At 34.8% G+C, this 15946-nt stretch overlaps 3 protein-coding genes across 3 annotated transcripts; 1 reads left to right on the top strand and 2 right to left on the bottom strand.

The window, feature by feature from the left end:
- Positions 1–97: 97 nt before the first annotated feature.
- urp1 (urotensin-related peptide 1) lies at positions 98–3766 on the bottom strand. Its single transcript, XM_042492891.2, has 5 exons — positions 3034–3766; positions 2623–2751; positions 2492–2532; positions 1820–1925; positions 98–275 (listed from the first exon to the last, which is right to left on the bottom strand). Exons 1-5 carry the CDS (start codon positions 3134–3136, stop codon positions 244–246), a joined length of 411 nt encoding a protein of 136 aa, XP_042348825.1. The 5' UTR covers positions 3137–3766; the 3' UTR covers positions 98–243.
- A 1863-nt stretch (positions 3767–5629) lies between these two features.
- c1galt1c1 (C1GALT1 specific chaperone 1) lies at positions 5630–11242 on the top strand. The gene is made up of 2 exons (XM_042493194.2): positions 5630–5790; positions 8466–11242. The coding sequence occupies exon 2, from the start codon at positions 8480–8482 to the stop codon at positions 9431–9433; it is 954 nt and encodes a 317-aa protein (XP_042349128.1). The 5' UTR covers positions 5630–5790; positions 8466–8479; the 3' UTR covers positions 9434–11242.
- A 1397-nt stretch (positions 11243–12639) lies between these two features.
- On the bottom strand, positions 12640–15329 carry mcts1 (MCTS1 re-initiation and release factor). The gene is made up of 6 exons (XM_042493352.2): positions 15139–15329; positions 13630–13782; positions 13453–13550; positions 13237–13370; positions 12988–13055; positions 12640–12894 (listed from the first exon to the last, which is right to left on the bottom strand). The coding sequence occupies exons 1-6, from the start codon at positions 15147–15149 to the stop codon at positions 12813–12815; spliced, it is 546 nt and encodes a 181-aa protein (XP_042349286.1). The 5' UTR covers positions 15150–15329; the 3' UTR covers positions 12640–12812.
- Positions 15330–15946: the final 617 nt, after the last annotated feature.

Raw genomic sequence — 15946 nt, 5'->3', positions numbered from 1 at the left:
ATTGTAATTATTATAAACATTTTGACCTTGAAATATAACAAAACCAAAACAGGTGAGATAAATGGCATTTCTGATATTCAAGTTTATTTTCAGCCACAAAAAAAGACCATTTTACAGCTTCAAAAATATATTTTCTGTTGTTCGGATATAGACCATGAATATTCTCTTTGGTGAGAAACAAAATTGACAATGGAGAATGAAGTCGAGCCAAAGTCCTTCCAGACATCCTGCACCTGCTGGGCTCTAGTTGGTGACACAGTATTTCCAGAAACACGCTGAGGAGGAGTCAGAGAGTGCAGGAAAATGTAATTAGTTCTACACATTTTTTTTCCAGTTTAAACACTTTTTACACCCTACCTGAAGTTCAAAAAGTTGTTACCTTAATATTTACTGGAGGCTATTGTTAGTCTGTTTCTCCATATTACAACTGGTACTTTTATATATTTTATATAGAGTATTAATAAATAAAATAATAAAGGGTTTATCATGTAAAGTTTTCTCTAATCTGAATAGAGGGTAATATGTTGTAAAGAATAAGTCCACTGACAGGATTTATGATTTTGGGTTTTATAAATGAAAAACTTCACTTGACTATGTGCTTGGGTGCTCAATTTGTAACAGCATATGTATATAACTACATTATTATGTGTTATCTACCACTGCAGCATATTATATAAAAAGTACACTTACACTTTTTTTGGTAACCCTTTACTTTATGTCCCTTTTTAAGGATTTCTACGCAGCAAAACATTTTAATATCTGGTTTATAGCACACTATGATGACGTTGTAAGAAGATATATCTGTTTATTAATGTGTTTATCAACAAGTATAACTCCTAAAGTGAAGGCTCATGTAGGAACAATACAGGACAACATAGTGAAACAGCTGTAATAATATGAAATATGCCTTGTTTTCAAATATCCTCATATTGTCGGAAAGTCTTTGTTAGGAATAACCCCTTGAGATGTACTTTCTCGTTTTAAAAGGGGTCCTGAACAATAAGAACAAGCACAATAAAATAAAACATTTAACAACAGGATGATTAAACAATACCAAATAAGTATAGATAGAAAACAAACACCTATTTAAAAAAAGACAAAAAGCAAACAACAAAACAATAAATGTCAAATAATCATGGGATCACACCCAAAACAGCAAGAAATGTAACGTTCAATCACAGAATAGAAGAGTGATCTGTGTGATCCAATTAGTATAATATGTAAATACTTTAATTTAAAAAAATAAATAAATAAAGTATGTGTAATATGCTGAGTATGTAAATGTGTAACAATATAAATGTAAAACAAATACACTAACAGACAATTAGCACGATGTGAATATTTAAATTGCAATACGGATAAAGTGTTGAGTGTTTAAAGTGTGTAAAATGTAAGAAGTGTGTACAATATAAAGATGTGCCTTATGATACAATATAATATATAAAACTAGTATTAAAGTTAACAAAACTGTGTGTGTGTGTGTGTGTGTGTGTGCGTGTGTGCAATGCTATTAACAACCAATATATACCTAAGTAAGAATACAATAACAATATATACAATATATGTGACATGCTAAATATAGCCTGATGGTGCTTTAGGGTGCCAGTACTTATATAACTACTTAATTAGAAATGTAATAGTTTCGGTTTACTTGTACTTTCACAGTATTTCATCCTCCTGATTAGATCATTTAAATAACGTCAGCTCTGAGATCATGTCAGGTATTATATATGATGTCAGCTCAGGACAAAATGTTTTCAGCCGTGTGTAAAGAACAGGTGTGGCGTGTCCTTGATAGAAAATATTTAGAGTTACTCACCTCTTTTGTTTGTTTTTGGTAAGTTCTGCTCTGATCTGAGAAAACCTTGAGAGCGAAGCTTGTCAGCCGCCGCCAGCTTCAGCATGGCTTCTCTGAGGTCCTCAACCTAAATACAAGAGGAAACATGATGCAGGTGATGTGTGGTGGTTACACTCCTCTGTGGTTCACTACAGACAGAGCTTTAATAAAAGGATAAGGTCACCTGTGTTAACCTGTTAACTGCACTAGTGTGACTTGAAGGCACACAGGCGTAGATTTTTTGAAGTCCCTTTCAATATGTAGAACATGTGCATTTTTCCCCCCACAAACATACATTTGGCAGAGGGCTTTTATTTTGATAAAATTAAAGACATTTAACCCTTAAATTGAACCAGGAGAGGCATTAAATGGTGTGTAAAAATCATAGAATGTATAAAAGTAATGGGCATAGTTTGTTTATGTTTTATTCTAATTTTCAGGTAAATTTTATAGGTTTTTTTTTATTATTTTGGGTGATTTCTTTTCAATTTTCCCACTGTCTTTTCCCCATGCTTTTGAAATAATTAGGACAATTTACTCAGATTTGAAAGGGTTAAGAAACTAGAATCAGAGAATTTTGACTTTTAAAAATAAGTATTATTGATTGATTAATTGATTGACAGCTAATTTATTCATTGTTACAGCTCTACTCACCATATTTGCAAACTTATCGTGTTGTGCTGATTCTTTAGCCCCTTAAAAAAGCATAAAAACAGAGGGTTATAAATACTGATGTAGACCATATGTGACTGATTTATTTGCATAATATTTGTGTCATTTTTTACCTTTGTTCCAGGGCTCTCTCCCTCCATTGTGCTGCATCAGCAGAGGATACAGGTCATTCACTTCTCTCTGCTGCCCCTCAGCAGCGTTAGGACCGTCTTCCACCTCTGACACTAACTTCTGAATGAAATCTGTGGAGATAAAACAAACATCTCATTGTCACATGAATATTACACGCAGTGACTTAAGAAGAATAACTTATTTTAACCATATCTCGAAAAGCAAAATATATTCAAATATGTTCGTGAGGTAAAGATAGAATTTATTTGATCTCAAATGAAATTTATGGACGACAAAGCTGAGTTTCTGTATGTTATCTTGCACATTAAAGGTCAAATTTAAAGACAGCAAAAAAAACAAATTGACCTAAAGCAGTGGTCAAATTAAAGAAAACAATGTGAAAAGACTCTCACCTGCCTGTGGCTCCAGGTTGGTGTCAGGGTACAGAGGTAGAGCATGTGTCTGTCTTGCAGAACAAATCACAGCTAAGAGGTAAAACAGAGCTACAGAAAGCATGGTGTCTCTATCTTCAGACGGCCAGAGCTGGACTTAAACTCTGCTCGGCAGAGATCTTCACTTATATATCCTCAGTGACCATCCATCACAACCTGATCAATACATTATCATCACACCCAGTCTCCTCCTTAATGGTTTTGACACGATGGATCAGGCGTCATAGACACAATTTAGGGGACCCTGTCAATTGAGCCGCGGCCTATCTGTGCTTGTACAGAGAGGCCTAACAAATGTTTGCTCTGCGGCAGTAATCAGGAGCTGTCCAGCAGAGCTCTGATGGTTTATGTCTGACACCCTTTCTGTGTGATGACCTGCTCAAACGCATCATCGCTCATGTCTCAGGTACACAGCTGGTGGAGCTATGTATCATTTTGTGTAGAATGACAAACGTTTCTGAAGCATTTCATTATGTCTGATGCATGTAAGGATTATGAGACGTTGGGCTTCTGGGCATAAACATGTAAAGACCCCACCTGATCGAAACATACTTTTTTGTGGTCAAATTGTGTCTTTTTTTGGTTGTTTTTCCCTTTTTTGTTTTTTTTTTTATCTCTTTGTAGTTATTTAGTTTCTCTTCATAGTCATTTTGTGTCCTTTTTTGATGTTTTTTTTCTCTGTTGTGTCTCTTTGTAGTCATTATATGTCTTTTTTTTGTCATTTTGTGCCCCTTTGATGTCATTTTATGTCCCTTTTTAGTTATTTTGTGTGTTTTGGTTGTTTTTTTTAGATGATTTTGTGTCTCTTTAGTTGTTTATCATTTTGTGTCTCTTTGAGGTCATTTTGTGACTTTTGGTGGCTATTTTGGCCTCTTTTTAGTTATTTTGTGTCTCTATAGACATTCTGTGGCTTTATAAAGTCATTTTGTGTGTTTTTTGTGTGATTTTCTTTAGGTCATATGTCTTTTTGTCACTTTGTGTCTCTTTCTGGTTATTTTGCCCATATTTTTAGTTATTTTGTGTTTCTTTGAGGTCATTTTGAGTCTCCAATTGGTAGTTTGTACTTAAGGCGCCAAAATACACAAAAAAGCAGGATAATGCAAAGGATTACCTCAAAACATGTTCCAGATAGGTGCTAAGGGATTATTGAGGTCAGACAGATCTAATACATACATATATATATATATATATATATATATATATATATATATATATATATATATGTGTGTGTGTGTGTGTGTGTGTGTGTGTGTATATGTATGTATGTATATATATATATATATATATATATATATATATATATATATATATATGTGTGTGTGTGTGTGTGTGTATATATATATATATGTATATATATATATATGTGTGGATAGATAGATAGACAGATAGATATAGATATATATAGAGATTAGAAATAATTACTCTCTAAAAGATCAAAATAAGCTAAGAGTTTCAGGCTCCTGGAGGAGGCTGCAGGGTCGCGGGGCTCTTTGTCAAACTGAAAGGTCACTAATGCTCCTCAGATGAGAGTACGTTGTATCAGGTGATTTATAAGATTGTCTCCACCATGTTGAAAACAACATTTGATACATTTGGCTGCTGAGCAGTCAATGAGAGGAGGTGAAAACACAACAGAGTTCAGTTTTAAGGTCAAGCAGTAACTTTAAAACAAACAAACTTCTAATCTGGAAAAAGACAGGAACAATAACTAACTATCATTGTTAAAATCACATACAAGATTATTGTTTATTGTCATGAGGAATGCAAATTTTAAGGTCATTAATCATGCAGTCAAAATCCTGATGGGCCAATGGGAAAACTAAAGTGTTCAATATTAAATGAATAAATAAATAAAGAAATTATAAAATAATCATATTAATAGATAAAGTAAAATATAATTAATAAATCAAATAGCCTACAATATGAAAAAAGTAAAATTTGAAAAAAATATCATTATGAAATATTTTTTGGGGGAAATGGGCATTTCATAAATAAATATTCTATAATTAAATATATATGAACCCCCCCCAAAACTTTGTTAGTACGAAACAGACCTTTTTTACAACAGACATTTTGACATGTCATAATGAGAAAAAAAAAAAGCACAGGTGTATTAATTATCATAATGATTACTGCATTTCACTTATGTTTGTGAAGGTCCTAACATAGTGCGTGCTGACACACTGAAATACCTTACTGTGACACATAATGGAACGGGGCCTTTGTTCATGTTATCGCTTTCTAATTTTTCCTACTACGACATGTCAAAATTCGTGCTGCGAAAAAGGTCTATTAAGTATAATAAAGTAATATTAAAAAAAATATTTATTATTATTATTAAAAATATTTATTTTTATTTTATTTTATTTCACTTTTTTTCATTTATTAATGTATTTTATTGTATTTAGTACATTATCCACGTACTTAGAATTCGATTAATACATTTAGGTTTTTATATATTATTTATCTTTTTTTCAATATTTTAAAGGCTCAACAAACAAAAAAACAATAAACAGAAGCAGCTGTTACATTATTGTGACTTGTCCTGAGCGGAGTCACATGACCTCAAAGGGCGGAAGTAGCTGTAGCGCGTTTAAACCACCATGGTTTAAACATTAACTGTCTCTGTCGGTCATCTCTACAAACAGGAAAAAGTGGGAGCTGAAAGACGAGCTAAAGCAGGAGCACCACCTTCCCCGGCAGCATTAACACAGCGAGGTACAGAAAACGCTCTTTATTTGTTTTATTTATGTTGCTAACAAGAGTTAGCCGTACAGTGTGACGTTGTGAAGCTAGGAGGCTAACAGTGAGCTAACAGCTGGTTTTACTTACAGACCTCTTCTAATGTGAAGAAGTTTCCTGAATGTTACTGCAGCCTGTTGTTTAGTTATGTTACATCAAGTGTCGACGTTGACAAGAGGTAAACGGCTCAAACGTGTTCGTAATGTTTCATCGAAACCATCAGTTTTTAGTCGAGCTCAAACCTTTTCAACTTGTTCGTGTTTAATAAACAAGCTAACGCCATTTTATTAATGCGTTTAATTACACTAACCCTGCAACTATCATTATTGCTTAGCCCAACCCCAACAAAGAAACTGTCCAAAAATGAAAAGAAGTTGGTAAAAAAGTTACAAGAAACTATATATATATTCCCTGTATCATGGTTTTAAATACATAATAAAGAGAATTATAAATAATTAATATACTTTTCGGACATTTTCCCCTATTTTTTGTTATTGTTATTGTTTGTTGATAATGCCACATAAGCCATCCCAGCTCATTTTAAAATAATTTCCTTGTCACCTTTTACTTTTTTCTTCTTTTTTTGCGATTTGCGGGGCATTTCTCGCAAAGTTGCTCATTTTGTTTTTCCTGTGTTTTTAAAAGAAAAATCAATTTTCTCAGGTTTCAAAAAATAAGATGGTATTGAAAGGTGTCTGAATACAGCACAAAAAACTTGTGTCAATCCAGGTATCAAAGGGTTATACTCGCAATTGTTTTCAGTAGAAATCAATTGATTTGTCTGTGACATGCCAAAAAAAAGTAAAAAGTGTTACAACAAGTGATAAACTGTACAATAAACCTAAACTGTAAACACAGTAACTGCAGGAAGTTTGTGTAAAATAAGCAATTTGAATGAATCTAGAGCAGACTGTTTCCCAAAGTGATCTGATTACATGCCACAGAAAAAGTGTTTTATAGATCTGAAAAGCTGAAGCAGTTAATTGATAAGTAACCTTTCAGCCAACAACAACAATAAAAAAAATGCAGCTGTTTGAATAAGCGATTCATTGTTTTGTTAATTTTTTTAGACTCTAAATGCCACTAAATCTCGGGCTCCAGCTTCTCATATGTAAATATTCTGTTCATGTATTATATTTAAATGTTTTCTTAGTCCTTGGTGATCGTAAACTGTATTTATTTAAGTTTTGTTCTGTTGTTTGAACAAAGCAAACTATATAAAGATGCCACCTTGGACATTGTGATGGGCATCTCTCACATTTTTTCTGATATTTAATAGACAATATGATTAGTTTATAAATTATGCAAATTTTAGTTAATTAACTTTCTGTATAGAAAATTGTCTCCAACCAAGTAAAGAGTAAAATAAGCCAGTAAAGACCACATGTTCTGGGTAAGTGCAGCCTTCTCATTTTTTGTTACAGTAAGTTACAGGTAACAATGCAGCCAACACGATGTGGTTTCTCTGAAGAATCTGAGGCTGCAAAACAGGTTATGGAGGATGACCCTTGCAAAGAATTAGTGTCCCTGTTTAAGTTTTGTACTTCTGACATGGTACTTTAGCCTTTGAGGTCACAATCATAACACACATAACAGCCAATATTAACATGACAACACAGCAAGACAATTCATAGAGATGAAAATCAACTCATAAAAGCCTTAAAATTGCCTGAGTTTGTCAGGCAGGTTATTCCATAGCTGAGGCGCCCCAACAGCAAAAGCTCTACTGCTGTTAAAAACACAGATTTATCGATACATATCATTTCTGAATATTTGTAATGATTTTGATACTAATTTTCAGCAGTCTTCATACTTGGTACTAGCTCTCTCTTATTGTTAATTTTTGCAGCAGTCATTCTGCTAAAAAAGTTTAATTGTATGGCCTCAGTTTTCGCCGCAGTATTGACAAATGCTATTGAATATTATATTTTTAAAGGTATTGAATAAAAGTTACAAATTCCAGTATCATGATACAAAAAGCTCCATGCTTTAAAGATTATAAGTAATATCATGAAATCAATTCTGTTACAAACTGGTCCTGGTGTAAAGATAATAATAGGAGAGTTTTAGTATCTTTTTTAAAGTAGTCAAATTGCCACATTTTGTACAATTTGGAGTTCATGAATTGATTTCTGATTTACACTTGTTAGATAATCTAAATGTGAGGAAATTAAAAGCATATAGTTTTAGAGTCTGTAACACTCAGAGTTATAAGGCAGTTTTCAATATCTCTTAGATAATAAAATACAAGAAGTTTTAAAAGCATCTGAAACAGGTAAATGTTTGCAGCTTAAACTTTACCAGCTGCTATATTTTTCAGTCACATTTTGTGTCTTGTAATGCACATTTTCTCTACGAACAGGTAAAAGCCTGCAACCAAAGACGATTATTTATCGATTAAAACATAATAATAAGGAAAAGAACTCATCACAATTGTCTAAAGCATCTTTAAATTGCTTGTTTTCTCTAATCAACAGTCCAGAACCCGGATATTCAACTTGCTGTCATAAAGAAAAGCAGAAAATCATCACATTTGATACGATGGAAATAGATCATGTTTGGCATGTTTTGCTAGAGAAGTGAATTAAATAATCTTGATAAATTAAGTAGGATTTTACTTAAAGCTATATTCATGTATTTTCTCTCTCCAGTGTCTGCTACCAAAATGTTGTCTGAAGGAGGCTCCTTCATGAAGGGGATGGTGATGGGAGGCCTCTTCTGCTTGCTGCTGTCGCTCCTGGGTAGTTTCAGCCCCGGCATGGAGTCCAAGACAGACGACCATCATCACCATCACGTCAAGGCCCCGAGTAAAGACGAGCTGACACGCCTCTCTGAGAGTCACGTTCACGAGTTGAGCAATCAAGTCCGAGTGTCTTGCATCATCATGGTCCAGCCCAAGATCCTCGTTTACTGGGCCACTGCGGTGGACACCTGGAGCAAACACTGCGATAAGGCAGTGTTTTACACCTCTGAGTCCTCCAAGGCGCTCGAGGCGGTAGACCTGAATGAAAAAGACGACTGGGCGAGGTTACGTAAAGCTCTGAAGCATGCTTATGAGAACGCCGGAGACCTGCGCTGGTTCTTTGTGGCACAACCTACAACGTTCGCCATCATCGAGAACCTCAAATTCCTGGTGCTCGCCAAAGATCCCAGTGAGCCGTTCTACCTGGGCAACGCTATGAAGTCAGGGGAGCTTGAGTACGTGTCGTACGATAGTGGCATCGTTCTGAGTTACGAAGCGCTGAAGAGGTTGGTGCACATATTTGAGGATGAAGACAAATGTCCAGAAAGAGGGCGCGCCCTGTGGAAGCTGAGCGAGGACAAGCAGCTGGCCGTGTGTCTCAAATACACAGGCGTCTTCGCAGAGAACGGAGAAGACGCACACGGAAAGGGCCTGTTCAACAGCAAGAGTGTGAACACCCTGATAACGGACAGCATGAAGGACAATCCCACTAATGTGGTGGAGGGCTGCTGCTCCGACATGGCGGTCACATTCAACGGGATGTCACCGAATCAAATGCAGGTTATGATGTTTGGAGTTTACAGACTTCGTCCATACGGCCACGACTTCCGTGACTCGCTAGTATTTAACCCCCCCGAAGGTTCAGATAATGACTAGAGACTCATTCCTTCAAGATGGACGCAGCGTTTTAAATGTTTTGCTTCTATGATGGCAAACTTAACTGTGGGGAGATTTTCTAATTCTGTTTCTAAAACTGGATCCTGGGTGGGAGCAACACTTCTTTGTATATTTGTATCTTTTGCACTTGGCACAATCAGCACCCTATTGTGGTGTAAGTAAACAGCGTCGATGGGTGTGCCGTCCTTTTGAATGAAGATAGAGCTGGATCGTGTCAAACTTGGGACATGAGACGGAGATTTTCTGGAAGTTTGGGTTATTTTTGTCTTAAATGTTTGTCTTTTTGTCTCAAAGCTGCATAGGAGTCATCGGGTGATGCCCGTTTTCTAAAAAAGTTTCTGAAATGATTTAACTGTAAAAGTGCTTCGCCATCTCAACCACATTATGAATAACTTATTTTCTTTTAATCTCTTGAGAATAAAGATGAGAAAATCTCCAGACTGATTTAAAAATTGTGTGAACGCACCAATAATCAATCTTGAGTCAAACTTTTTGAGGCTCAGCTCTAAGTGAAGTGCGTTTCTTGCCTCATTATGCTCGGTTTTTTCCTAAAATGACGTATTGGGTGTTCACCTCTAAATGAATTACCTCAGAGTTGACCTTTGGGTAAACTATATTTCTTTTGCTACACATTCAAAAAGACCAAAAGAAACTTCAACTAGTATTCTAAAAGCATGATTCCTTAAAAAGAAAAAGACTTTTGGATAGGAAAAATTGAATAAAATTAGTTTCTTATTCAATTTGATGTGGTTCTGTGGTGCTAAATGATCCAATGAGGGCTGTTTAAAGGTCGAGTGTGTGCATTTTAGGGGGCATCTATTGACAGAAATGGAAAATAATGTTCAGAACTATGTTTTCATTAATCACCTGAAATAATGATTGTTGTGTTTGCGTTACCTTAGAATGAGCCGTTCATATCTACATCTGGAGGGAGTCCTCTTCCATGGAGTCGGTTGTGTTGTTTCTACGGTAGCCCAGAACAGACAAACCAAATACTGGCTCTAGATAGGACCATTTGCATTTCCGTGTTGACGACCATAGTTCTCCTACACGCTTAACACATGGGAGAAGTTTCAGTTCTGCACAATGCAACTTCAAATAAGACCCAAAAAAAGCACGGCTCCTTCCAAAAAAAAAAAAAAAAAAGACTTTGGATAATAAAAGTAAATAAAATGTATTTCTGGGGAAATTTAATGTAGTTCTGTGGTGTCAACTGATCCAAGACGACTGTTATAAGCGAAGAATGAGGATGAATGTTTTCTGTGTTAAAAATCACACTAAAGAGCGCTGGTTCCAGGTGTCGGTGTAACATTTTCGAGCATACTGTGAATGACTTTTGGTAAAGGGAAATATTTTAACAGGTAAAGGACTGCTTTGTAAAGCTGAAAAAAAGTCTATATAGGTGTGTGAATGTTTTCTACTGCCCTTATTTTATGTTCTGCCTCGACCACTCTGTTGTTAATATGTTGCTGCTGTCAGGTAAGAGAAGAATAAAATATTGCAGTTCTCATTGATGCCCCGACACTATTGAAATATATTGTCATATTGTAACAAAGGATATAAATACTACTGCACGAGTAACTCCGTAGATTCAACCAAGCAGGGCCGTAAGTTTCATTTCAACATTGTGGGCGGGATATGTATGAAATCTGCCATCAAATTTTAACTAAAAAAATTAAACACATAATTTCAAGCATTTGGGTGAAATTTTAAGCACTAATGTGCCTTTTTTGCTGCAATTTATGGTTTAAATGTCTTTAATTATGTCAAAATAAAAGTCCTCTGCTACTTTCATGTTTTTTTTTTGGGCAGACAAATGCACATTTTCTAAATGTTAAAGGAGACGTATCCCCTGCAACCTCACCAAAATTTACATCTATGCAAACAACCTCTAAAATTGCCATTTCACCTGATTGCACCAAACAGCACAGACAGTTTACAGCTTTACAGAGAGGAGCAGAGTAGCAGGTGGAGTAGTTGTAAACCTTTGCTACCCAACCACTCCCTCAGCTGCTGTGTAAATACACTCACATCCTGGACTTAGTGAGCAGACGCGCTACATCATTACTCCCCAACAACACATGATAAACAGGTAATCATGAAATTCTACCTACCATGTCAACCATTAGATCAAATTCTGTTATGATTTAGTTGTCAAATTAAAAAATTAAATTTCAACGTGTAATAACGGATTTACAGATATATACATAATTTAATATCTTGTCGATTTAAGTATCGTTTGAATAATTCTGAATTAATTTGAGATTCAGAAACCAAAGAAAAATACCATGGTTTTCACATTTTTCATTTCAAACCAAAAACTAAAAAATAAAGAAAAAAGAGCAAACCAAATTTGTTTTTGATTTTTGTCTTAGGTTTGAAACAAAAATGAGAAAACTGTGGTGTTTGTTTGGTTTTTGGATGTAAAATGATTTACAAATGTTTCCATTATACCTAGAATGATGTCATTCATTTGTTTTTTTACTACTAAGAACGATTACAGATATCAAACAATTGAATTTCCACATGTTGAAAGAGGATTGACTCATTAAATGTAATTTCCCATTTTGGAAACCAACTACTGCATTTCTAAAACCTCTAACATATCAACAACCCATTTCAGATATGTCAGCATAATATCACTGAAGTACCACAAAGCCAGAGGTCAGAAGATAGAATATTAATTTTGGATATGTGCGTCAGTCAGTGAAGATATCAACAATTGCGTTGTAAAAGGAATTGCAGATATCTTGAAAACAATTGCTACTAGTTTGGATAATTTCCACTGGTTACAGCTGTATGCCAGATATCTGAAATTACATTTACTAGTTACAGCCCCAAGCCTACATGTCAATAATTTAGAGTAGTCAGAATTGAATTTTAGATATTTAGAATTCCATTTATTATATCTGCAATGTTAGAACAATTGTAAGTATCTACAATGAACATCTGTGCAAGAATTTAACTATTGTTATCAAGAATTTGCATTTTGACAATTGAGAAGTGAGTTGTAGATATCCCGTAGAATTGCTACAAGTCAAAATTACATCATGAATATATTGACTTGGAGTTCTAACAAGTCATAAAGAAATTTTTAACTTTAATCACTTTTACCATACTGGCATCACGATTATGTGATCAGATCTTCAGTAAGATCTGATGCAAAATACCAACAGAGACTGAGGTTTAAAGCAAGATCTTTCTTTTATTTGTGCATTTTGGCGATTGATTCAAAGCGTTCAGCAGGTTACACAGCTAAGTCCTTAGGTGTAAAAAGGTGACGGGCAGCTCCTGGGTTGCTGTTGAGAGCTCCACACTTTTCTGCGGGTGGGGGTGGGCGTTACAGGTGTTGATGTCGTCATTTATACGTCTTCATGTGCCACAATCCATCATTCAGATAGTGCACGTTCTCAATTCCAATTCCCTTGTTGACTTTTTCTCTGTTTGCAAAAGCAGATTAAGATCAGGCGTCATAGCAGCAGCAATGACATTTTTTTTACTTACTTTACTAAAATGTAGGAAAAAAATCTTACATGCTGTCTGCAGACATCTTCATAACGCCAACACAAAGTGCATGTTGTTTTCCCTCCGCCATTATGGCCTGCATCCGCTTATTAAAGACAAACTTATAGATAAGTGATTAAAAAAGTAGAAGAAAGGTGACTTTTTTTATCGTGTAGTTGGGGGAAGAAAAAACTGTAGCATCGGACAATTTCACAAATACAACTTTAAGTGTGAGGATCAAACAGCTCTCACGTGCAGCATCATATTTGAAAGGATACAACGACTGTGTCAGCTTCAGCTGGGTAGAGTTTAGCGCCCGGTGACGTCAGCCCGGGGCACATGATGTTGGCTCCACTTAGGACAAATTTAATGGCCCCTTTGTCAACTTGCTGGTGTGGAAGAATGAAAGGATCTGTGAGCAGAAAAGATGTTTTATTATCAGTGTTAGAGAATTTAAACACAACCTTCAAGCAGCTGACAACAGAAGATCTCACATTTGTGCAGCAGTCTGAGTGTCGGGTAGAATGGTCCTTCTCTCTGTCTGAAGAAAAGCAGCTCCCCGTTCACTGTCAGGATTTCAATGTGTTCATGGCTGCAGGAGGAATCACACACATTTAAAACTGTACAAGAAAAAGCACAAAGCTAAAACCATTAAAATGATTAAGTCGTACCATCTCACTATTTTGACAGGGTCCTTTTTTGGCATTATGTGATTGAGCCATGACTCGATGTCGGGAAACTGTTCCAACAGCTGGTTTTTAATGCCTTTGATCACTGATGTTTTCAGCTGGATGCAGTTCGACACATTTTCTTTTTCATCAAATCTGAAAAAGGAAGCAGAAAATTAGTTTAGTACAAGAGGGTTTTTTTATTACGTCTTAAATCAATAAAATAATAATAATTTATTACCATGAGTCCAAAATATCACAAGCAATAAGAAAGCTGTCAGTAAAAAAACAACAAAAAAAAAACAATACAGCACGCAACACCGGTGATGGGCTTTTACCCATGAATCATGTGAGCTACCTTTGCCAAATTATTGTGCCCTCCAAATGTGTCGCGTGATGAATATATGGGTCTGTCAAAAACTATAACAGCTTAGTATTTTATTAACCAAAAAAAGGTATGTTTATACATGGCACTTTAGGCCACCCTACATGTTAATGTAAGCCCAGTAACATGCTACTCATATTCTATAAAATATGTATGTGGAAAATAAAAGCAAAAACTGGAGAAAATGTCTAGAAAAATGTGTATGTATATATAATTTTTCAGCACTTTTCTGGGTTATTTTCTTGTTGTTGTTTACATTTTTTGTGCTTATTTTCAGGTAATTTTCTTTTAACTTTTTAAATATTTTGTAACTCATTTTTGGGCCACATCTAGTTAAAATGCTCAATGCCTTCTCTTACTGCATTCTTTTTTAAAAGAAATCAAACTAATTTGCTTAGGTTTCAAAGGGTTACTATACTGATGCCTAAATATATATCACAAACACACAGTATTTACTCCACATTGGAAAACACTGATTCCGCATTGTGGCAAATATTAGCAGTAAACTATTTTGGCTTGGTTCCACTATGGCAGACAAAAACCACAACACCCAGTATGCAGATTGTATATTGAGGAAAGACTGCAATTACAGCCTTTGAGAGGAACAACTAATTATTTCCATGCACGAGACAGAACATGTAATAAAAATATGCATCAATTTATATCTGATCAAGTCAATTGAGTATTAGTGTGAAGGTTCCCATTTTCGTTTCAATGCAACCTTACAGTGGAGGCAGTTTTCATCATTTTGTAGACAAGAAATACACAACTCAATATTATTATTAATTCAAATATATGATTCTGTTTTTCAAAGTGAAAATAAGCTTAACTAGTGTGAAATGTGGCTGAATGTTCCCAGTTGTCGTTAGATGACACTTGATTTTTATTGTCTAATCTTAACGTGGTTCAGAAACGTGAATTAATTACTTTAGATCACACATTTAAATACATTTCTTCAAGCCGGGTCTATTATAATAACAGAGGATCTCACAAACAGTCAGAACTCGTGTCTCATTGATTGAACTTCAGCCTACAACAAACTTGAAGAAGCGACAGCTAATCAGTTAGCATTAGCCACCTAGCCGTGGCTAGCTAACGTTACAACATGGAAATAATTAACAACGTACTTTTTAAACATCCTCGATGGTCGCTGTTTGGATGCTCCTCAGTTGTGACAAAGCCTGTCCGGACTTACTGCGGTAGATTGGATATAGTAAAGACAATCAAATAAGAGAACACAATTCATTTACCAAGTAATGCTAAAGCAATTGCACGCCTGTTTGGCAGTTGAGGGCCAGCAGTTTGAGGGTTACGTCATTTTACGACAGCTGTTGACGTTACACGGCGGGTCCTGTCACCTAGGTAACCCATGTAACCGAATCATTTGAAAATAGGCTCTGATCTTTCACAGAGTTAATCATAGACTGTATATATTATATTATATTACATTATATTATATTATAGTACATTATATTATATTATATTATATTATATTATATTATATTATATTATATTATATTATATTATATTATATTATATTATATATTAACAGACTTATTACCAGTCTATTGTTAAAACCTGTAGTTTAGTCCAATAGACAGAAATACACTACACTAAAATGTTAGTGTGTTGTTGTTTTTTAAACTTTTATATAGTATGCAAAACACTGACAAATTATACGTTTACGTTTACAATATACGTACATAAAGAACTTCTCAAAACTCATATTTTTTTAAGCTTCATATTAATGCAAGCTCATCATTTTATTTCTAACATGTCTTATCATCTTTTTTTAATATTACTGTTGGGTATTTCATTTCCATTTTAACTATGTTGTTGTTATTGTCTGGTTTTATTTCATTGCAGTCTATCATAGATAGATAGATAGATAGATAGATAGATAGATAGATAGACAGACAGATACTTATTATATTA

This window comes from Plectropomus leopardus, chromosome 8 (assembly GCF_026936395.1).
Source record: "Plectropomus leopardus strain MGB_pleo_1.0 chromosome 8, ASM2693639v1, whole genome shotgun sequence".
NCBI classification, from domain to species: Eukaryota; Metazoa; Chordata; class Actinopteri; order Perciformes; family Serranidae; genus Plectropomus; species Plectropomus leopardus.
Note: the sequence above shows the minus strand (reverse complement) of the source record. Positions and strands in the feature narration are given on the sequence as shown.

Bases quoted from the DNA above. Each gene is read 5' to 3' on its own strand.
- urp1 (XM_042492891.2), bottom strand. From the start codon at position 3,136: ATGCTTTCTGTAGCTCTGTTTTACCTCTTAGCTGTGATTTGTTCTGCA. The intron at 2,533-2,622 runs GTAAAAAATGAC...TGCTTTTTTAAG, and splicing joins GAGAGAGCCCTGGAACAAAG to GGGCTAAAGAATCAGCACAA. The intron at 276-1,819 runs GTGAGTAACTCT...ACTCCTCCTCAG, and splicing joins ACCAAAAACAAACAAAAGAG to CGTGTTTCTGGAAATACTGT.
- c1galt1c1 (XM_042493194.2), top strand. From the start codon at position 8,480: ATGTTGTCTGAAGGAGGCTCCTTCATGAAGGGGATGGTGATGGGAGGC.
- mcts1 (XM_042493352.2), bottom strand. The intron at 13,551-13,629 runs GTACGACTTAAT...TTCCTCCTGCAG, and splicing joins CCTGTCAAAATAGTGAGATG to CCATGAACACATTGAAATCC. The intron at 13,371-13,452 runs GTGAGATCTTCT...TTCTGCTCACAG, and splicing joins ACTCAGACTGCTGCACAAAT to ATCCTTTCATTCTTCCACAC.